Source organism: Pan troglodytes, chromosome 3 (assembly GCF_028858775.2).
Source record: "Pan troglodytes isolate AG18354 chromosome 3, NHGRI_mPanTro3-v2.0_pri, whole genome shotgun sequence".
Taxonomy (NCBI): Eukaryota; Metazoa; Chordata; class Mammalia; order Primates; family Hominidae; genus Pan; species Pan troglodytes.
Window position 1 is genome coordinate 64,618,884 of NC_072401.2, and position 24,118 is coordinate 64,643,001.

A 24,118-nucleotide genomic window follows, 5' to 3' on the forward strand; every position below is an offset into this window, starting at 1 on the left:
TTTTGCTCTTATCCAGTTGCACACAGATTTTTGGTTATTTAGCATGTAGTTTGAATGAGATTTAAAACTGATAAATGAGTAATCTTGTGGAGAAAATTTGTGGGAGTAAATGAGCATACTTTTTACTTTTCTGAATAGCACATGAATGCATTTAAATAATGTTTCATATTTGTAAAGCATGCCTTTCTGTTTTTCTGAAAAACAGAATTATCTTCTCAAAAAATAAATCAGTTTGATTCTGCACTAGAAAATTTACCAGATTGTTATTTTCACTATGTTTGAGGCAGTTGTCTATTTTTACAAGAAAGTGTTATGTTAATAACTAAATTGGCTGCCTATTAGCATGGACTAAATGAGAAACAATTTGTTAATAAAGTTACGAAAGTTCTATGATTCTGACATAACATTTGTTTACTAGATGGAAAGTCATTTTAAATACAAATGAGGAATGAATCTTCAAACTCTGTTCAAGCATCATTAACTTCCTGTGGTAGCAAATGGAGAACGTGTCTTCTTAGCAATTATTCCTTATGTTGTTCCCTAAATATCTGCTTTTAAATTGCTTATTGTCATGTAAAATATTAAGACTTTCTCTTATCTACTTATTTGAATTATATTACATTGTCACAAATGGACGTACAAAAGGAGTAAAAAAAAACTTATGTTCTAAATTATATTAATTTATATAGGCATCATTATTATAGCTTGAGAGCATTTAAAAATTTCTAAATAATTTTCTTATTTCATTGTATGCAGTATATAGGATTCAGCTTTCTAGGTTTCGTTTAAACAAATTTTGCTTTAAGACCGACTGTACCACTCACTACCTTTCCTTTATTCAGTCATCTGCATATCCTGACTCTAGAAATTGTTAGTTCCTGGTCCATTGTCTCGCCCTTTCTCCATCCCTACCTATGTCACAAGAGTTGATGACTTCAATAACCATGTAGATGATATTCCAGTATCTCTAAATATCTTGAATTTTTCTCCTTCAATGATTTTATTCTCAAATCTACCTTGTGCTTTCCTTTCCATGCTTATATTCTAGACCTTGCTATTATCAAAATTGCAATTCTTTCATAACTTCAACTTCAAGATCTTACTCTCCAACTGTTTCTTTCTGCAATTCTCTCTCTCACAATTCATGCCTAATGGCTAAAAATCACTATAACATATTCATTTATTCATCCAACATCTATTCACCTTTATACTCTGGGTCATGCTGTGGGCTAGGTGCTGAGGATACAGCATTAAGCAAATAGACCTAAGTATTTGCCTTTATGAAGCCAATGCACTGTTAGGAGAGAGACACTGAACAAAATAAAAATTTCAAAACCAATTGTGTGTTTGGTTTTGGAGTGGGGAGTGAGGGTTGAATTCAAGATGAATACTAGAAGGTTAGATTGTACAGGCGAGACATGATGATATCTTGAAATAAGGTGGTATTAATATTGAATGGGAGAGAAGTGGTCGGCTGTACAATATATTGGAAGTTGAATAGATGGTATGCACAATGATACGTTTTGAGAAAAATGAGGACAGGGAAGAGGTGGACTGTTGCATCATACTATATAATGGGCAGAACTTCAAGAGCACACGGATGTGGAGATGAGGAGTGTGGTCTTGGACCTGGGGCCGTATTTCTCTGAGAAATATGGAGGTACAAAATAGGCATATGGATATAGAAGAATCTTAGTCTGGAAACAAAAATTTTTAAAAAGTAGATACTTTTTAAAGATATGAAAATGAGTAAAATTGTCTATAGTGGAGTTATAGCCTAAATAGAAAAATATAGGGCCAAGTCCTGGCTCCCTTAGAGTTTTAAAGTCAGGAAAAAAAAAAAAGAAAAAAAAAAGACTAGCAGGCAAAGGAGATTGAGGAGAATCCAGCACACACACACACACACACAGACACACACTCTCACACGCACACGCACACAATTGTGATTTAAACAATGTTCAGACAGAGTAGGATTTCAAGAGTAAGGTGGGAGGTGGTAGTGGTGTTGGTTGAATGTTTCCAAGAGGCCAGTCATTTTGTAGTTTGAAAAGTGCTCACAGATTTTGGCAAAAGAGAGATCATTGACCATCTCAACTAGAGTAATTTTTATAAAATTGGTTTTGAAGAAACTATACTGAAGGGTAAATGGAATGTGAGAAAGTAGAGAGAACCTGAGTAGAGAGAAAGGTATTTGTGTCCTTTTTCTTATAGTTGCAATTTACTTAAGTGAATTTCACATGTAAATTATGTAAATTTACATGATGGGCATGTAAATTATTTTTAATATTTAGTTTCCTTTTGCCATTTTTTTCTGATTATTCCCTTATGATACATTTCTAAAAGTCATCATCATCATTATATCATTATTATTATTGTCCAAAGAATATGAATGTAGTGTCATTAAAAGTGTCTATTGATTTAGTTGATTCTATTAAGTTTTGTTTTGTATTTGGGGTTACATTTTGTTTTTCATGATCTACCACTCCTAGGTGAATTAAGAAACACTCTATGTAAAAGTGTAAAATAAAGAATAAATAGTTTCTTAACTTCCAGATAAATTTACTTAAATGAGCATAAGTTCCTCTAGGAAGTCGACAAGTTCCTCTAGGAAAAATCGATTGGCTTTGCACAAATTATCCCACATAGCTGTAGTGGGTAGCATTTTTCTTACCTTCATAAACAAAGAGTAGTATATCTAAATCACTACATGACAAATTTTAGTAGACTGATTTTTAGAGAAATATTATGTTTACAGCAAAATTGAGTGGAAGGTGCAGAGATCTCCCACGTACTCCTTACTCTACACATATGTAGCCTTCCCCCACCCCATTACCAGCATCAACCACCAGAATGACACATTTATTACCATTGATGAACCTGTATTTCTATCAGCCACGGCCCATAGTTTACATTAGAGTTCACTGTTGGTGTTGTACATTTTACAGATTTAGACAAATGTGTCCACCATTATACTATTATACAGAGAGATTTTATTGTCCTAAAAATTCTCTGTGTTCATCTGTTAGTACTCAATAAAATTTTTAGCTATTGTTTTGTTTTACATAAAGTTTACTTATTAGTAAGTCCTCATGTTAAGACCTCATTAATTATGGATAAAATAATCTCAGTAGACTGATTTTGTGTTCTCCTGTATTTTAAATTATTTTCTTCCATATTAACATTTGCATATTTTTCCTCTATAAATATACTTACAGACTCAAAGATCCATTGAATATGAGTTAACATTATAGTAAACTTTGTTATAAAAGAATTAAATTGTTACTTTTAATATTTATGTTTTATGTGTTTTAGAGTATCTAATTTATTGGCAGAACATAGCCCACTAGGATCTGGGGCCTACAGATCAGTAGGTGAATGGCTAGAGGCAATCAAGATGGGCCGGTATACAGAGATTTTCATGGAAAATGGATACAGTTCAATGGACGCTGTGGCTCAGGTGACCTTGGAGTGAGTAATTTTTCTGATAATTTTTACATAATTGCTGGGGCAAGAAAAATTGTTCAAAAACCAATCTGGATGAGGTAAGGGAAATCAGTTAACCTTTGCGGATGTGTGGCAGCTCTCAAAAGAAGCCTCATCATCTTTAGCCTGTATTGTTAACAACTGCATGGTTAATGCTACATGTGGCCAGTATCTTTGCTTCTTTGCTTCAAACAAATAACATTGGCATACTTGAATAATTGGAATAACAGCTCCTTGGCAAAATACTGGTGTTTTGTGTTGTGGAAAAGATGTTTTCTTGACAAGTTTTTTTATACTGGTATCTATGTTATATGAATGTAAATACAAAACAAAATAAACTGTAAGCACAATTGGTGTGGCTAGTCCTACATAAGGACCAAACATATTTGTACATTTTGGCTCTCTACGGTGAATATCAAGGTAACAGCAGCTTAAACAAAGCTTCCCTGGCAGGATCTCATTTAATTTCTAAATGGTGCACCTTACATTCTTTCAATCTGAGGATGTATCAGATCCCGCCTCTGATTTGTTATTTGGTACAATCTCAGTGGAACCATTTGTGCCCTTTTCTGTTTGCATGTTTAAGATAAAATTTATCAAACATTATTAAATAAAAATCACCAGAGTTAAATATTAAGTTCTTTAAGGTTGTAAGTTGTTTGTATTTTATTATATACTCTGTACATGTGGTTGTTTTAGCCTAATTGTTATTTGTGAAAATTAACTGTCTTTATGGTGGTTCCATCTAGATTACATGAACATTAATGTTTTAACCTGTGAATAAAATGATAACTTACTTCAAATGACCTGCCAATTCAAAGGTTAAAATATCGTAAGGTTTAGAAAATGGTAGAATATTCTGAAGCACTAAACCATAGTTGTTATTTCATTTCTACACGTGATATGAACATTGAGCAGTTCTTGCTCACCCATCTCTATTATTCTGACATTCTTTGATTCATTGAATTCACTGCTCCTCCCCACAGAAGGTAACAGGGTACCACCATTTATCACCAATTAATGTCACATTCTCAGCATTCTCTTCCTTCATACCGATAACTAAAAGGACCTGAAACCAACCACTCAGCTTGCTTTCTAAATTTACTGAATCTCATTCTCACGGTCCACCAGATCATATCTACTTGATGACACATATGCTTTGTCCATTATTTCTTTGGACACTCAAGGAACCCATTTGTGCTATATTTAAACTGGTATACTGAAAAATTTACTGATAATTTAAAACTATTTTTACATGATTGCTATTTAATTTTTCAGTAAAAATGGTCATTTTAATTTATTAAAGTCATTTGTCATTTTATATTAAAATGATATTGTAGGTATTTCTTCTACCCAATGTCAGATTACTTGTAAATATATAATAAAATTATTTGCATTAAACAATGTCTCTTTTGTTATTAAAATAGCACATTTTCTGTATATAGTTACATCTACTACATTTTTGCTTCTTCCTTCAAAAAATAGTTATAATTACAAATTATAGTTTTTGCATTAGCTACTTGTGTTTTACTTATATCTTTGGGGTCCCAAAATACTATAAATATGTTGAATATTTTAGCATTATAGTTTCACATTTTTCTTATTCCTTTTTTTTCTATTTCTTTCCTATCTGCTCCTCTATCCCCAAATGCTCTTCAGTTTTTGTTTTCTTTCAAGCCCTAATAACCTCTTATGTCTTCTCATTATGATTCTTCTCCAGCTTATGGCCTCTTGCTGTATTGCCTTTATTCAAACATTTGTCTTTTAATTCATTTACTCTGACCAGAAGAGTAAAGTTACATTGGGAGACTTACCAGCATTTTCCCATTCAGAAAGTATTGGTCTGTCTATGGTAACTGCTCCAAATTCCTGGGGGTCATAATCATTAATACATTTCTTACCAGGAATTGGGCCAGCAGATCATAACTCCAAGAAAGCTGGTTTTTGGGGCAAGTCCAGGCCCTTTAAATTTAACTACATGCCACTTTGTTTTCTGTGCTTTTGACTATATTTTTTTCAACTGTAAGAACATTTATCAAAACATTATGTTAAGTAACTCAAGTAATCAGTTGCTCGGTCAAAAAAAATTTTTTTAAAGTTCATCTGTTCATTTTGCCTACTCTTCTTCCAAAAAAAAAAAAAGTCAGTCATTGCTAAGGACTAATGGCAAAGGAGACGGGATTATCAGCAAAAGAAATAGGCCAGCTCTCAAAATACCTTGATACTGATTTTTCACGCATATTCTTTACCCCATACCTAAGTATTAATTTTATGAAGGCTGTATAAGAAAGTAATAAAATATAATTCTTAGAGTTATTGTCAGAAGATAATAGAAGCTGAGAATGGAAGAATACATTCATAACTGTTGTAAATACTTAGGAAAAATGTGAAAATCAATTCATATAAAGCGAATAGTCCAACTGCCATATTTAAAAACTACATTGTAATTTGTGGCATCAAATTTGTTTTCATAGTGGGTTTAGAAAAAAAGAATAAATATGCAATTTTCAGAACGACATATTTTGGTTAAAAATCTCCATCACAAAGGTTTAACTTCGCTTGTATATGGATTGTTGCCAGTACGTGCATGTATAGCTAAATATTGAAAGGTAATGAAGAACTTAGAGGTCTTAGAGTCAAAGCATATTCATGAAAGTGGCTTTCAATCTTAGATGTGTTTGTCTGCTACTGTTTGTGCCTAAACCTTTCTATTCTGTGTTCAGTATTTATATGAAAACAATTGTGGCAGTAATGGTGCAAACTATCTCATCTTGTATAAGTGCAGTGGGTTACTGTCAACAGGGATAATTGTGAGCTTGAGGTGAGTTGAAAATTGAATCCAAACATTTCAGTTAAGGACAGAATCACAGCTACTTTTTAAACTTCTTTTCATATCAGTACTGTCAACCTTTGGTTATTCAGAAAATGAGCAAAATCCAATAAATTTAAATATTATACGAATTGTGTGTCAGCTGAAGAGGTTCCTGTTGTCATCAGTTACTGGAATAGAATCTTAAACTAATAAAATTAAAGTTTTCAAAATCCAGAGGCAAAATCTTTACAGATTAATTCAAATAGATTTATTAACTTATCAATAAGTCATTATGCATGATTTATTATACCCTTAAAGTACACATAGGAGTACCTACAGTCCTCAGTGTTCTAGCCCTGACAACGTCTCATCCATTGAGAACCATTAACAGACCATGGTTAAATCTCTTCTTGCCAAAAGTAATACATTTATCCTGTACAATGTCTATATCATTGATTGTTAGGGTTCTGCAAAGTTAACAAAAAAAATGACAAACATACAACTGCATGATAAAACTCTGACAAAAGCAATAAATATTGAAGTTTGGGGAATATTCATTAATCTGTCTTCTCCCTTCTCCTATCCAGCCAATGTTGGTTGGGGCTAAGTACCAGTGATACGGCTAAAAGGTGTGTAAAGTAGAAGGGAGAAGAATGAGCAAGAGAATGAATCATCTGTAGATAGATTAATTTAAGCCTGAATAATTAAGAGTTGGTTCCAACATCAACTATATACTTTTTATTACTCTATTTTCATTCTGCCATTTTAGCATCATTAATATCAGTGTTTTTCCATTGTTTAATATTATTGAATAATGTTTGAAAAAATACTGAAATGTAAACCCAACAATGACAGTTCATAACATTTGAAGCTTTTCTAAAAGTAATCGATTTTGTCAACAAAATCCAAACTATGTTTATGTAACAATGCTAGTCTCGTCATATTTAGATTCATAGGCCTATATCAAAATATAATTCGTTATCACTAGAATTGACCTTCGGTATTACTTAAGATTATACATAATCATGATAAAATTTGTGTCATACTTATAATGGGAACACACTTAAGACATTGTGTAGCTATAAAATTTTCTACTTAGAAAAATGAAATTAAAAAATGTATACCTTGCACCATTTCCAAATTATTTTTCAAAAATTATTGTACATAGGGCAGCAATATCATTCTTATATTTTATTTTCATCAAATTTATGTAATTACTGCTAAGATGACCATTTAATATGTGGTTTAGGTAGTAAAATGGGAGTTATTGGAAATAAGAAATGTGAGACTAAACTACTTAGAAGAAAATACCTTAAAATATTTAGTAATATTTGAACAGTTATTTAACCTTTACTATAAACGTTTTCTAATACTGTGTTAATTCTCATCTGTAGTGTTATTAAAAAATATTAAGATGCATTTCAAAAGAAACTACTTAGTTGCTGAGAACTATTTTAACTTGCATAACTCATCTTATTTATCCATGTTTTCACTGAAAATCACATTGTATAAAGGTACATGTACGTTGCATGCATTATTATAGTTATCCTATCTTCTAAATCTCTTCACCTTAATTTGACAGTTTTTGAAATGATAGGTCAGATTTAAAGAAAAACAACAGAATTTCATGGGAGAAAACATCATTTATGGCAGTATGTAAAATTCAGTGTTTTGTTTCTGTAATTCCATTTCTCCGCTGGGGAGATGGGGTTTAGGATGAGATGGAAAGGCAAGTGAGAAGTAAAAGGAAGAGGAGAAAGATAATTTCACTGGTGTGCCCTTTGACATTCATCTCAAGGGATAATCAGATAATAAATTGTTCTTGACATAAAATTTTATCCCTAGTTCACTGTTAAAATTCAAACAGATTTAACTTAAAATCTGTTAAGTATGAAATGTTCTGACGAAGTACAGATTTCATTTTTCAATAAACTCAAACAATACCCACATTTATTAATCAAATAAAATTCCTCACAATTCTTTAGTATGATATAGTTATCATGAAAAATTTAAACTACCGAAACATTGAGGAAGCTAGAGTCTTTCTTGTTCTCAAGTCATATCCAGAAGATTAAATTATATTTTTTATCTAATATAAGAAGACAGTAGAAATAAAAATAAGTTATTTGTGATTTGATATCCTTTAGACAAAACCAAAATTTGGAATATGGAACCCATACATGCTTCAAATTTAAGTTTTGTGATTGTATAAATTCCATGTTTGAAAGAGAACTTATAAATTCTTTCAAGGCATTCAAAATAAACAATAATGGTTATTTTCAAAGGCTCATTCCTAATAATTCCTAATAATTAACATAGCAATCATGAATTATGCAATTTAAGCATATATATTATTACAACCATATTTCCCAATCTGGATTCATCAGTATTTCTTATGGGTTTATAAAACATATGATAAAACACATGTTTTAAAACTTTGTTTCTAGTTCTAATTAAATTATCCAGCAGAGACAGTTTTCGGTTTAGGAAAAAATTTTCATCCTTTTTCTCTTGGCTGTGATCCAGTTTGCTAGTGAACACCCATGAATACGCACATCTACATAATTCTTTATAATTAATAATTTACATGTGGAAACATGAGAATATTAGTGCATAACAGAAACTACTATGGTCAGATTTGGTGACCATAGCCTCAGGCAAAGTATGTGTTTCATTCCCTTCATTAGACATTTTCTTTTAGAATTTTGGATATTTTAAATTACATTTACAGGGTTCTCATTTTATAGATGAATAAATTACTGCATATAATTTGAAGTGCTTTACTTAAAATCATCTCTTAGAATAATGATAAATTAAAAGTATAGACTTGGTTGTCAGGTACCTGATATTAGCCCTAACTTGGTTACCCATTTGGCTGTGTTTCATAGCTAAGTAATTCAAATTATCTAAGCCTTTGTTTCCTCATCCGTAAAAGGAAATTTAAAAATCTGTATCATAGGGTTATTGATATTTCTAGCATACAGGACGTATGTCTATTAAATGTCACCAATTTATATGTGTCTAAATTGGTGTGTAAATATGTTTATAAAGTGTCACCAATTTATATGTGTGAATATATATATATATATATATATATATATAAAATCTCAATGATTCTCAACCAGGAGAGATTTTGTCACTAAGGAGAAATTGACAATGACAATTTATCTTGTAAAAATGAAGGGCTGGTGGTGCTGCAGTGCTTCTGGTATATAGTGGGCAGAGGCCAAGGATGCAGCCGAATATTCTACAATGCATAAGACAGCACCTCTACAACAAAGAATTATCCAGCCAAAGAATTATCCAGCCTATAACGTTAACAGGTTCAAGGCTGAGAAACTCTGGTTTAATTAAAAAGAGACAAGATTAAACTCATGTGTCTTATATTCCTCGTTTGGTCTGTAATTAGCTAGGTTGTAGTCTATTCCATTATTAATAATAATGATTTTGTTTCAAAGCTAATTTTACTTATTTTAAGTTTCCCTGAGGATTGTCTTCCATGCCATCTCTACGGCTATTATTATTTTTATTTATTTATTTTATTTTATTTATTTATTTTTTTTTTTGAGACGGAATCTCGCTCTGTCGCCCAGGCTGGAGTGCAGTGGCGCGATCTCGGCTCACTGCAAGCTCCGCCTCCCGGGTTCACGCCATTCTCCTGCCTCAGCCTCCCGAGTAGCTGGGACTACAGGCGCCCGCCACCACGCCCGGCTAATTTTTTGTATTTTTAGTAGAGACGGGGTTTCACCGTGTTAGCCAGGATGGTCTCGATCTCCTGACCTCGTGATCCGCCCGCCTCGGCCTCCCAAAGTGCTGGGATTACAGGCGTGAGCCACCGCGCCCGGCCGGCTATTATTATTTTTATATTCCAATCTGGTACCTTTTAGTTGTAACAATTTTTAAGCTTACTGTTTAATATTCACATTCTAAAAAACAAATATGTTTCTATCACAAGTATCAATAGCATTTTTTTGGGGGGTAGCTGCTTGCCATTTCCTAAAACTGTCATAACAAATCAATAAACCATAAAGGGAGAAGAAAACTAAAATATTATTTTGGAAAAAAAATTTCCAATACGAATATACACAGAGCCTTAGCATCCTTTAATTTCTATTCTCTGATAATTAAGAGTTTCTTTGAATTCAAAGAACAATTAAAACTATTCAGTTTCTACCTGTGATTATTCTAATGTCTAATGTCATTAATTCAATAGAACTCTAAGAAAATCTTGAATTAAAACACACACTGAATGGAAAAAGATTCCACTTTTCACATAATGTGTTCAATAAGGTAATTACCTTGAGAAATCTAACATGGCAAACATCTTTGTCATTTAGGATTTTGAATTGTTTATGTTTATTTTTTCCTATAATTAATGCTTATCATTTGCCAAACATATCTGACAAATACATACTTTAGGGGAATAGCATTCCTAAACATCCTGTAAAAGAACGTTGAAAAACCATGGCCACTTGTCTTGAGCTCCATAATATGTTGTTAGTTTAGAAATCTAAATATTCGTAGTTTTATTTTGAATAATAAGCATGTTGAAAAAAATGCACAGAAGTATCTTGATTGAAAAGTGTTCTGAAAGCATGTAATCTTCAGTATGCTCTAAGTGCCAGTAGAGCTTGGATGTTATTTGATTAAAAAAAAAATTCTGGTACTTTCAGTATAAAGAAAAAAAAAAGTAAAACATTGTTATAAAAGCAATGTAGTGGTGATTATCTCCTAAAGATATCTGTTATATAAAATTACTGTATAGAATGAGTCATTTTATGACTTTCGTTTTCAACTGCTTAGCTATAAAATATTAAAAGTCTATTTTAAGCTTCTTTTAGCAAAAAAAAAGTGCTTATGAATATTGTAAATCTGCAGTTTCAAAACTTTTCAATGAAATTGTACCTGTTAACTCTTTATTGGTAATAATGTGCAAATTTGTTTTATCACCACTTGGCACCACTAAAATAGTGATGTCCACAAATGAGAGCAAATATGTATTATATAATTCCTCATTATAAATATTTTTTGACTACTAACAGATTTTGGAGGTGTAATTTTAGAGCCTAACCTTTAAAAACTAGACTCTGTATGTCTAAATTAGGACTGTAATCTAACTAGTGTCTGCACTATGTTTGCCCCTTTGCCAACATGAAATATTGAGGTGTGCTACAAATTGAATCAATACATCCAATGTGTGCTTTCTTCATGCAGGGATTTGAGACGGCTTGGAGTGACTCTTGTTGGTCACCAGAAGAAGATCATGAACAGCCTTCAAGAAATGAAGGTGCAGCTGGTAAACGGAATGGTGCCATTGTAACTTCATGTAAATGTCGCTTCTTCAAGTGAATGATTCTGCACTTTGTAAACAGCACTGAGATTTATTTTAACAAAAAAAGGGGGAAAAGGGAAACAGTGATTTCTAAACCTTAGAAAACATTTGCCTCAGCCACAGAATTTGTAATCATGGTTTTACTGAAGTATCCAGTTCTTAGTCCTTAGTCTTCATTTTTCATGAAGCAAACATATCTTGCATTAAAAGGGACATGAGGTTAGACATCATCTTAAGTTACAACAACAGAATCCTTCCCACTACTTCTACAAAATTTTGTACATGAAATATATAATTATATAGCACTTTTATAGACCGAATTAAGGCAACCCCTTTCAAAACTTCCAGGGATCTACTTGAAAGGAAATGTTTTATAGCCATTTGTGAGCTAACAAAAGCTACAGTTTACTGAAGTTTACTTCAAGTCTTAATTGTCTACAAAAGTGTATTGAAGAGCAATATGATTAGATTATTTCTTAATAGATATCTTCTTTTGTAATTTTAAAATGCTGTTACACAGCGTTAAGTTATAGAAACTAGTGTATAAACATGTTGCTTGATCAAGAAAAAGTACAATACAGGGTGTATATTTATTTTTTGTGTTATAAAATTTACTTTTAGTTGCTCTTCTAGAGATTATTAGGTAATAAATGTGTATATACTGTATAATTTGCAATATACCCAGGAACTGATTTAAGATGGAATTGTGTGTGTGTTTGCTTGCACATGTGTGTGTTACCATTCTGCTTGCATTTCTAATAGTGTTTCAATTTTAGCAACATAGGAGCAAGTGTTTCAGAATGTAATATGAATAGGAGAAATAGGGAAGCAGTAAAACAAAATTTAACACAAGCTTGTGTCTCTTTTCCTCTCATGTGTCCAAAAGCTAATCTCTTTATTCACTAAAAGGAAATGTGTATAAGACTAAATCCCCTTTGGCTTTTTAAAAACATTTTGTGATATCAGTGACAATGCAGTTCTTCTAGCCATTAATCTTGTACCCCTGTAAGAAATTTCATCTTTCTGAGTCCTGAAAAGTATCTTGTCAAGCAAAGTTGACACCAAAGGGCACATTTTCAGCAGGATGTAGAAGGATTTAACTGTGCAGGCTTCTGTTAATGTTGTTAAATCCAGGCACATAGCACGAAGCATCACCCTTAAGTGTTAATCCTTTGTAACCATTCCCATTTTGACTCAGTTCTAGAAATTTTGACTCTAAGGCAGCAATGGAATTATGACAAATATATATATATATACGTACACACACACACAAATATATATATATGCTTCTTTCCCTTCAGAATTTTATTTCAATAATTGATAAGTTTTATTTTTAATGGATGTTTATTCATTTGTTAATTTCAGTTTATATTCAGTTACATGGCTTTGAGTTTATTTTATTGAACCAATCCAAGGTATTATGTAATTAGGCTTATTAAGGAATATAACATATCTTCTATGTATGCTCTATATACCACACATGATGAAGACTTATATTTGTCATACAAATTATGCAGTGTATTAGAAATTGTCCAAAACTGAGCTCCTGAGATAACCAACATTTTTGTATTATTATACTTTATAAAAATTATGGAATGTCATGTGATTATTCAAAAAGCAGAGCATTTAAATAAAATACAGCCTACTCATGATTATCAATGTTAATAGTACAGTAGATCAGAGAAGCCTGGATTAATGAAATTTATCAGAAATATAGCCACGTTATATTAATGGTATTCTTTTTTCCAAGCACTTGTTTTATTTGAATGTTAGCACATATAAGAATAAACTTTTGGGAAATAACTACTTCCTATTCTGCCCACCCTTTACTTAAGCAGTAAAGTATCTCTTTTCTAAAGAACCAGGAAACATCAAAATAACCACAACAAAAATCTAAACAGTTTTTAAATAATACATTCAGTTCTCATAATAATAAGGGCTATATACAATGGGTCCACACAAACTGTGCTGCAAACATATAATCTATTAGTTTAGTGAAATTTCCAGAGATGTGAATTTAATATTTTCTTGATAAAATCATAAAAAAGCATCACCATTATTAAAGATGCATTCGTTCATTTCAATAAACAGAAATTAATGAAACAAATTACTTTTGTACAAAATAAATGATGATTATGTGGCACTTTATTGAATTTTATAGAAATATTCAAATCTAAGTGATAAAGTAACAATTGAGAAACTTCAGAATGAAAGCCTTATTGATTCAGAAGGAAAATTACCATATGCTTTAGGGCTGATGAACTTGCCACAATTGCTTAGACATAACAAAGATATTTTCTACATTGTTTTCCAACTTTATATGCTGAAAGATAATTAGGAGGTCCGGGTGGAGTGTATCTAAATGACTAGAATTTTAAGTTGCAATATAGATTTTCTCTTTTTAACAAAGGAAGAATATAAATTAATTTGGATCAAATTTATTTGCCTTCTTTGCAATCTTGGTGATCATTTTGGAAAGTAAATTGGAAGGAAAGTTAAATAGCCACATAGTTTTCTTTTGCATCTCAATTTGGTTGAGAATTTCTAAGGAAGGTTAATATGACTTTAGAATGAATAAAGAGACTGTCAAACAACAAGTACTCTCCCTAAAAAAGAGGAAAGAATGCCTTTCTAAAATATTTGTTTCCTATTGTATGTCACCAATTGGAAAATGCCAATCTCATCTGCAAGTGTGAGAAATGGAACAAGGAGAGGAGGCAACTCTAGTAAAATGTAGTGAGGCCGTAATCCAAGGCAAAGTTTAACAAATCTTGATTGTGTAATTTCTTATTCTGTTGATTCATTTTGTCACCCACCAGACTACCAAAAATAAAGCACAGACATGACAATTTTAGTATATACAACAGATTTGGCAAATAATACATAATCTTATTGTAATTGCCAGTAGCAATATCTTAAGGGGCATGACTCTTTCACAGTATTGGACTTTGAAAAATTGGTACAGGGAGTAATTTTCAACAGACTGATACTTGAAGTCACTCAATTACTACTTTGACCTATCATAATTTGTTTCTAATCTTGTCATTTGCTCTTATATACTATTAATATAACCAGTTGCTCTTTTCATAATGTACTATTTCTATGTAAAGATGTAAAGATTTTGATTTTCCTATGTTTTAAAATTGCAATGTGCATGATCTTTTATTTCTTGTGTTTCAATTACCAAGTCAGTATTCTAAGGTTGTAAGATTACTGTAAAAATTATATTCCAATATTTTATCTAAACTTAAGTGTGGCCAGCATTATTGGTTTCAGAGTTGCCTAAACAACGCAGAATATCCTTAATTCAGTTTGTAAAAGAGTTTTGACCAGTGTAAAAAAGTGAAGACACAGTTTCATGTTTCAAGTTTAAAATGGAAAGTTAATATCATTTGAGCACTTACGTGTTTGCATGTCTTCTACTTAATCTGTATGTGAAAGTAAAATATTTTTAACACCATTATTTATGCCATGTAAAGTGGGTTCTCAGAAGCACAAGCACAGATATTTACCTTCTGAAGACATTTTTGGCTATAAAAGTGCATTGGATGACAAACACTATTTGAGTCAGGTGTTAGAAATTTATTAGATGTATTATATTACATAGTAGAATAAGGTCCCTTTCTCATTTTGTTTTTCCTAAAAATAAGAAAAAAAAGAAGATAAGTGTGATAGTAAACTGTCTTTGCTAATGTCCTGCCAGATGTTTAACTTCAAAGTAAGCAAAAAGTAGGTACAATATGATGATGATCCTGATGATGATGATGATGATGATGAAGAATAAATGGAATCAAAATGCTAGCTTTATTTGACATTAATAAGTAAAATAAGTCATCATTTTTTCAACTCTGTAGCACAGCTGTTTACATTGAATAATTTTCTCTATTGTGCTGTTAATTATATAGTAATGTATCAAAAGAGAAATAGGAACTTTATTTTCATTTCTTATTAATTTATGAAGAAATCTTTTCACACATAAATGATTGAATGTTCTTGTTCAGAATGACCACATAATCATTGCTTAGAAGAAGACACCAATTCTTTTAAAAGAAAAAAAGTCTGTTTATAATAATCAGAATCAAATGTTGTTTGTTTCTTCTAAACGTTAATGGAGAAAATTGAAGGTGGTAAAATGTCATGTTTATTCAGGCTGGAAACTGTATTCACAGTAGAAGTTTCAGTGGTCAACATATCTATGACTCTTTAGGTTGCTGTAGTTTTACCGTCATTTTTTTAAAAGTGTGTAGTTACATTTATAAGAGCCTGAGAATACTTAGACTCAGTCATTTGTTAGTATTTTTACCAAAATCTCTTAGTTTCAGACATGTCAGAAGCAGCTATATAGCATATCTTATTCTATGATATACATCAGGCTATCTCAAATTCCTGTCTCACAGTTAATTCAAAGAAGGATTAGGATTTCTGTATTTTTTCTCATTTGAATCTTTATGTGCATTTGGTTTGTGTACATGCTTTTTGTAGTGTAAGATATGAAATTTTATATTTTTTCAGAAAATAAAAACCCTTTGAATACAGTTACATCTGATTGTCATGCTTGACCCTCTCCAGAAAGTTTAAACTTATAGCCTTTGTGTAATGTTTTCAGTTACTTCTAATAACAATGTTTCAACTTCTTATGCTAAATATTTTACAGGCCATCAGCTCCCATTTTCTTCTAAAACAGATTCATGAGCCTGCATTTAAATAATTTTTGCATATGGAGATTAACACTAAAATTGTAGCACAGGTGCATTACTGTGTCAAAATCTAATTAGAAGTTGATTTGTGACAGTGTAATATATTATTTGGAAAAAACAGAAAACTATGCACACTATCTGGAAAAAAAAAAAGACTTTTATTGATCAGCATCAGCCCAAGACTATCTCCTCTCCATACATGTGCTTACGGCATAGAGCGGAAGAGTTGCATTGTCACAGGAAAAGGTGTCATTTAGTACAAACACCTCCGCCTTTTTCTGTAAGTATTGTGTCATATTGGTCTCTTTTTGTAAAAAGCATAGCAAACAATGCACTGTATTCAAGGAAATAAATTATATTTCTAGTTGTTTGCATTTATGTCACAATATGTAACATCACCATGCCTATGGGAATAATCCACAACTCCTTTTCATATGTATCATATGTATAAAATAACAACTACAAATGATATTATTTAATATTTTAGTATACATTTTATGTAAATAATTCTGAGTTCTTTGTCACTAGGTAGACTATTATTTTTGCTCTGCTTTTCTTCAGAAGTAAAGATTATATGACCAGGTAAAAAGGATGAAGTGGTAGTGAAAACGTTAGCATTTAATGAGAATACACCATTCGGTATTCTAATTTTCCAGTTTTACCTTTTGGTTACATATTATTGACTCCATTTTAATGATGAAGAAAAAACAGCGTAAAGCTGTCCAAAACTTGTCCAAGGCCTGACTGCTCTTCAAAGGCTGATGAAATCCACATTTATTTGAGAGTAAACCTATGAACTTCCCATCACACAATTCTGATTCCACACTGTTGCCCATGCTATTGAGATAACAGTATCATTTATTCCAACATTCTGGCTTAATTGACACAAGGACTGAGAGTCATCAGGAAACAATGAATTGCACTTTTACAACAAGCAAAGTGTGAACATTGGGTAGAAACCAGGGTCTGACTGAATCCACCTCTAACATGCTCAGCTTTTGGAATAAGCCAAACTTTGGTAATCAAAAATAGTTTTCCTTATTTGTTATTCTGCCACTGAGTAGCAACATGATCTAATTCAGGATGTTTTTGTAATATAGGTCATCGTGTCTGAAACTACAAGCTCAGGAAGTTGCAAATAATATTTGTTGGTTATTTTCAGCTATAATATCTGAATTTCACTTATAGAACATTGACGTCTACAAGAGATTAGCTACCAAATTGCTGCTACATCCAACATAAAATAAATAAGTTTGTATTTATGAAAATCCACAGTAGCTATTTAAATCAGGCAGAGTTGTACATAAAATATTAAAGGTAATTTTACTTTAATTTTGCAGGTTAAAAAATAAGTCGGATGAAGCTGGCAGAAATGCTGATATATGGATAAATGTTTTTACACAGCAAGAGTTATTTGCTCTTAAATTTTTTCTTTTAAAAATATTGATTATGAAAAATATTAAGATGTGTGATGTGATGATTATTTTCAATTTGACATTTCCAAGTGATCTTATATTTCCAGAAAGTAGAAATTAGTTAAGAATCTTATACAATTTTGTGATATTGAATTTTTAAACAAAAAGAAAAATTTCTCTATTAGCATTTTTATTATGATAATAAAATTCAACAACAAATCTCATGTTAAAGTTGACTCTCTAAAATGAGTAATGAAAAAAAGACTTTTTAAAATTAAACACTGTTTATATGTGGCAGGTTTCTTCATGAGATAAAATACACTCACCATGAGTAAACCATTTTAAATAGCGTAACTTATTAATTCAAAGAGATTTTGCAGGTGTTCAGACTTTGGTCTAGGCTTCTTTCCTCAATTAGATGACAAGTAGAAATTTGGCTGTGTTTTTCCAAAAAAATCATGGTTTCTTATACTGCTCCTAACAAAAAAAATATTCTTCAGGCTCTACAGGAACATGAATCTAGCATATACTTGACTTCTGGGGAGGCCTCAGGAAGCTCAGCCATAGCGGAAGGCGAAGGGAAAGCAAGCAGGACTTACATGACAGGAGCAGAAGCAAGGCTGTGGGTGGGCGGGGGGGTGCCACACAATTTTAAACAACCAGATCTCAGGAGAACTTAATACCATGAGGGCAGCACCAAATGGGGATGGTGTTAAACCATGAGAAATCACCCCCATGATCTAATCACCTCCAACCAGGCTCTACCTCCAGCATTGGGGATTACATTTCAACATGAGATTTTGGTGGGGCCACATATCCAAATGATATCCCCACCTAAACAGAGCTCTAAATATTTATCTACAAATGCATTTTATAATTTATTGATAAATTTAAATATCATCCAGGAGATTATGATTTTAATTTTTTTTTACTTTCCCTTCTTTCTAAAATATGTACTTTAATATTATTTCTGTGGTTCATAGTATTCATTGGCATGATAAATGTCTCAAACCATGCTGATAAGAAACCTTTATCATGAGCAACAAGCATTTTCATCCATTTATTTAAGTCATATAATCAATCAATCAATTTTTAAAACTCACACTCAAAAAAGAGTAAGTCGATAACTTTGACGAAAAGCACCAGGTTTCTTTATTCAGCAATGCAAATATGATCTCAACACAGGTACAGCCAGTACGAGCTATTAATACTTTCAAGTTCACAGTATGAGATAATCTATCCATTAGGAGAACATGATCTCTTTGCTAGAAATGAGAAGTTTCAGTTCTGATGTGGTTTACATGTTCTAAATTCATTGAAGAGTATCTGTTTTAGGAGGTATATATGAAAGATCCTTCTTAGACCCTAGCCTCTAAGTGAAGGTCAGAGACCTTCTATCTACCTTAAGGTGTCAAGAAATGATATCGTTTTTTGGACTCTTTGTTCTCTGGAATTGCACATAATGTCCACCTATTGCTATATTTGCTGATATACACAAATCTACTTCTGGGCTTGATTTATATATCTTCCTCAGATTGTCTTCTTACATAATTTTTTGTCACACTACTTTCTAAGAAAAAAAAGAATATATTATTTTAAATTAATATGAGAAGGTAAAATGGAAGAAGGCATGCCATTATCTTTTCTTTCTTCACCAGTGAGTCCATTTAATAGACTTCAGTGCCCAAATTCTGTTTCTATGGAGAAAAGCCTGATAAAGGCAAATCAGATGTCTGTATGCAACACAAGAGATTCTAACCAAGTAACTGTAATATGGCCTGTTTGTGAGTGAGCTTTATAAATCTTTATAGATTTTGCTTTGATCTGTGCAAAAAAAAGAAAAAATACAAACTTGTTATTTTCTATTATGGGGGCTGAACAGGTCTGGAACTATCTATTTATTTAATTTTAAATGGTATAGAACTGAAAGTGAGCCCCATTTTTTGGCTAGAAGTTCACTTAAAAATTTTTCACAGACTCACAGAAAAACTTGGGACTTCCAAAAAAGTGATAACACAACGTTTAAAGGGAAGACTATAGTTAGTCCATTCTCTTCCTACATAATTTTCAGTAGCTTTATTTTAGGCTCCAGAGGAAAAATAAATAAAAATCTGTTTCCAGTGAATATATAGCTTCAAGGTGAACTCCTTCACACTTTTTCTGAATAAATTTGTACCCTTAAGACTCCCAAATAAAATATTCTAAGCTGCTACTATATGTTTGAAATTAGAAATATTATAGATTAAGTGGGAAACAAATACATTGACAATTTAAAATTAGTTCTTGGACTATTCTGCAAGAATAAATCAACGTGCAAGTATGAGGATCTTTCATATCCTGGAGCCATTGGGCATTCTAATTACCTTAATGTAATTGCATCCCAGCTGAGTATTAGATAGTGAATATCTTATAAAACATCATGTAGTGGGCTTGCCACGAGTTTCCATGTTATAACATACAGACATCTTCCATCATATCTTTGATGCTAGAGATTAGGTGATGTTTTTGGCAACAAGGGCCGATGTGCTCTGGGAAGACAAAAATTGATATATATACAAATGCAGAAAAAAATATCAAGAAAGATGCTTGCTCCTCCTTAAAAAATAAAAACACCCTGGGCTAACAACTGGAGACCTGTTGTCTTTATCTTAGTTCTGTTTGTTTGAATATTGAGACTTTGGAAGAAGTTCATAAAATCTTAACATTTCTTCAAATATCTTCTGATTTAATTTTTAAAGGGATTCTGTGTATTAAACAGGACCAAGATTATTATCTTCTTTTTGTGAATGAGGAAACTGAGAAAGTTCAATACTGTTGACAATTAAAATCATGGATCTAGTCAATTGACAGTCTTTAACAACCCCAAGACTTACAAACGTGTTCCTGTAATCTAGTGACAAAGGCATATAAAGAAAATGGTGAGGATTAATAACAATAATACAAATATCTGTTAAAGACCCACATCTTCCCAGAAAATGTATTGGATACTCTCACATATATTTTCATTTAATTCTCATGACAGTTCTTTAACTGAGATTTCTTCTGTTTTTGTTTTGAACAAATGTAGAAAAGAGACTATGCAATGGCTAAGTGACTTTCCTCAGATAACGTAGTTCAGTACTGTATCTCAGCTGCTCTTTCAAATAACCCTTCTCCCTCTGAGTTCCATATGATGCCCGCTTTCCTGCTTTGAAATCTATTCCATTAGTTACTCCTATTCTTGAATATCCGCAGCAATCACTCCCCATGATTCCCTTCACCTTATCCTCTGTGTCATGATGAGGGAGTAAGGCATCCTGGTTCTCTGGGGCCAGCATGCCGAATTCTGCTTTGTTGGTTAGTAATTGTGTGAATGCAGGCAAGCCATTTAGGCGCTTAGCCCTGAGGTATCTCGTCTGTTAAATGAGAACATAACTGGCAAAAATCTAAGAATATATTAATAGAGAATTTGAAAACAGTATCCAGCACATAATAATTCTTTAGTAAACGTTATTTTTATATACCCTACTCTACCATTTCTTCAGTGTCAAAACATATAAAAGAGTTACCTTCACCTTTTTATCTCTCCCTCTCATTTATTTCACGGCAATCTTTTCTCCCATTCTATTTTTGCTTTCACGTAATGTTATTGAAAATTTTAAACACATATAAAACTCGATAACCTTTTAATAAATTTCCTTGTACATGAAACCCAGCTTCAACAGTTATCAACTCAATGCCAATCTTGTTGTGTTAACAACTCTACCGACTGTCTCCTCTCCGAGATGAGCTGAACAAAAATCCCAGATATCTAATTATTTCATAAATAATTACTTCAGTGTGTATCTCTAATGTAGAAAGGTTATTTTAAAACTAATTATAATACCCTTACACTACCTAAAAATGTGCAATATTTTAAAATTATCTTCGATATCCAATCAGCATTCCCCTGCTTTATTATACATTTTTTTTTACAGATTTTTGTATCAGTATTCAAATAAAGTCTCTGTTAATGTATAATCTTTCTTTCTTCCTCCTGTTCTCCCTGTTTCTTCTATTTCATTTTTTGAAAATGCTCAATATTTTATCAGTTACTTTACTGTTTAGTCCTTTAACATGTTTTTATATTCCCTTCATTTCTGGTAAATTAGTAGTCGGGTTTACAAGTTCAATCAGATTCAGGATGGAGGTTTTTAAGAATACATCATAGGTAGTTTTGTATACTTCCATCAAGCCACACTTAAAGTCAAACTGACTTCCTGTGATGTTAAGAGTAATTGATGATCATTGTCAAATCATTATTCATTAGTAATTTCACAAAGCTGATTTTTCACTATTGATTTTCATTTAATTACCACACTGTCTTTATAAAGACTGATTTCCCCTCATCAATTACTTAATTATTCTGAGATAGATTTTATATAGAGAAAGCATAAGTTGATTGGTGAATTTGTATGTGTGTGCTATCATTATTTAAAAGTAAGCAAAGGCTCAATTTGTCTCGTCTGTGGCCCTTTGGCTTGATGACATACTATATTGACCTTCTTTCCTCAATTGCCTTTTCTTGGCATCCAATAACCCATTTTCTGATTTGCCTACTTTTCTAGTTATTTATTCTCAGTCATTTCCACTTAAAAATATTATTCTGCCTTTCTTTCAAATGCTGATATAATAAAGATCATACATTTTATACTCTTCCCATCTCATGCCATATGCTTTCCCTAGGAAATTGAAGCTAGTAAGTCTTCAATTTTAAGAAATGATATTCAGTATAGTATTGCATACTAAATCTCCAATCCTGGTCTTTTCTGTAACATATAGCTTCTTATATATAACTTTTTACTAAACATCTCTTATCGGCTGTACTGTAAGCATTTTAAAAGTAGAGTACCCAAACTGACCTCCGTACCTTGAAAACAACTTATATCTCTTCCTATACTTCCTAACCAATAAAAGACATTACTTTACATATGGTAAACAAAAGTAGATATCTAAAATTTGTATTTTAAATTTTTTAACCCCAATCAACTACACTAAAACTTATATTTTATTAATTTCATGTTGAATATGTTTCTCAGGTATATTACTTGCAAATGTACAAAAGGAAGAGCAAAACAAAGGTACCACCGAATGGGAAACATCCTAGAAAATTAAACATATCACCCAGAACCAAAGAGACAACCTTGCTTGATAATACCTTATTTTAAGCATTTTTATAACGAGGATTTAACACAAATCTTCTAACACTAAGAAATATATTATACGCATTAAACAATCACGTTTTTATCCAAAATTTTGCCAACTAGTGTATTTTTTATCATGAAAGTAGAAGCTAGAAAGCATATGTTTAACAGATTGTCCAAATAAAGATATAGCCTATAGATGAGGTGCTCTGAGCCATGTCAGCAAATAAATTTCCATAAATTATGCTGAAGATTAAAAATAAAATAAAATAAAATAAAATAAAACTTTTGTTATAAACATTTTAAAGGATAACACTTGAAGAGTTTCCACTCTGATGTAAGAATAAAAGAAAATGACTTATTGCACGTTCTGTAGAGTAGTAACGGCAATAGCCATATTAGATATGGAGGTCAGACAAAACAACAACTGGATTTCAATCATCCTATGCTCTACAAATATAAAAAATAAAATTTTATATTCATTTTAAAAGAAAATGTGTCACAAATGTGAAGCCTAAGTTTCTTTTTAGGACAATTGGGTTGCAGATTTCTCAGTCCTTTGCTTGGCTGATGCTCTGGAAGAAGTGAAAAATTATGTTCTAATTATGTGGTTAAGCCCAGGTCTTGCAATTTGCTGCATATTCCCCATGTTTAATCATGAGCTTCCCCTTTACATCCTGTTAAAGCACATGGCCCTGATTATCCAGAATGTAGAAGAAAGTCCTTCCCTACCAAAAAAATAAATGTCCTTACTCTTTTTAGAAGAAGGTTTCCAAAAAGTAAATGTTCCTTGTTCTTTAAGAAAAATTCTTCCAGTCAAAGTCAAAGTGGTTTGAAAACCCTCTATATTTCACTCTCTTTTAGAGCATCACAAAAAATCCTAGAAATAAAAAGGCTCAAGTAAGTTTAGTTCAGTGATTCCCCAAGTGTTTGACCACAGAACCCTTTTAGTTAGTAACAAGTATTGCTACTACTTCAAGGCAATTCTAAAAGTGGAGTGTCATCCATGTGAACACTTCTCAAATTAACTACAAGAATGTTATATTTTTTTCAATCAGTGTCACTCTGGGGGAACACTGATAGGAAGAAATCCACTCAGAGTTGCATCTGTTTTAACTCAATATATTTGCATAACAGTTCGTCCATACTCATGCCTAATTTTCCTGGGGACTAGTGCAATAGCACAAGTATGATGAATCTGGATGGAGTTGGATGGG

The 24,118-nt window shown here is 31.9% G+C and overlaps 1 protein-coding gene across 10 annotated transcripts in view; it reads left to right on the forward strand.

The window, feature by feature from the left end:
- The window catches only part of EPHA5 (EPH receptor A5), a 352,552-nt gene extending 335,870 nt beyond the window's left edge, over positions 1 to 16,682 (forward strand). For 8 of the 10 annotated variants that reach the window (XM_001165182.6, XM_001165218.6, XM_009447819.5 and 5 more), the window contains 2 exons: positions 3,313 to 3,468; positions 11,510 to 16,682. In XM_001165182.6, the coding sequence (XP_001165182.1) occupies positions 3,313 to 3,468; positions 11,510 to 11,615 (262 nt within the window). In that variant the 3' untranslated portion in view covers positions 11,616 to 16,682. Of the gene's footprint in view, positions 1 to 3,312; positions 4,882 to 11,509 lie in introns of those variants that run through there. The other 2 variants (XM_063809606.1, XM_009447822.5) reach the window with 2 other exon arrangements.
- The last annotated feature ends 7,436 nt before the right edge of the window (positions 16,683 to 24,118 follow it).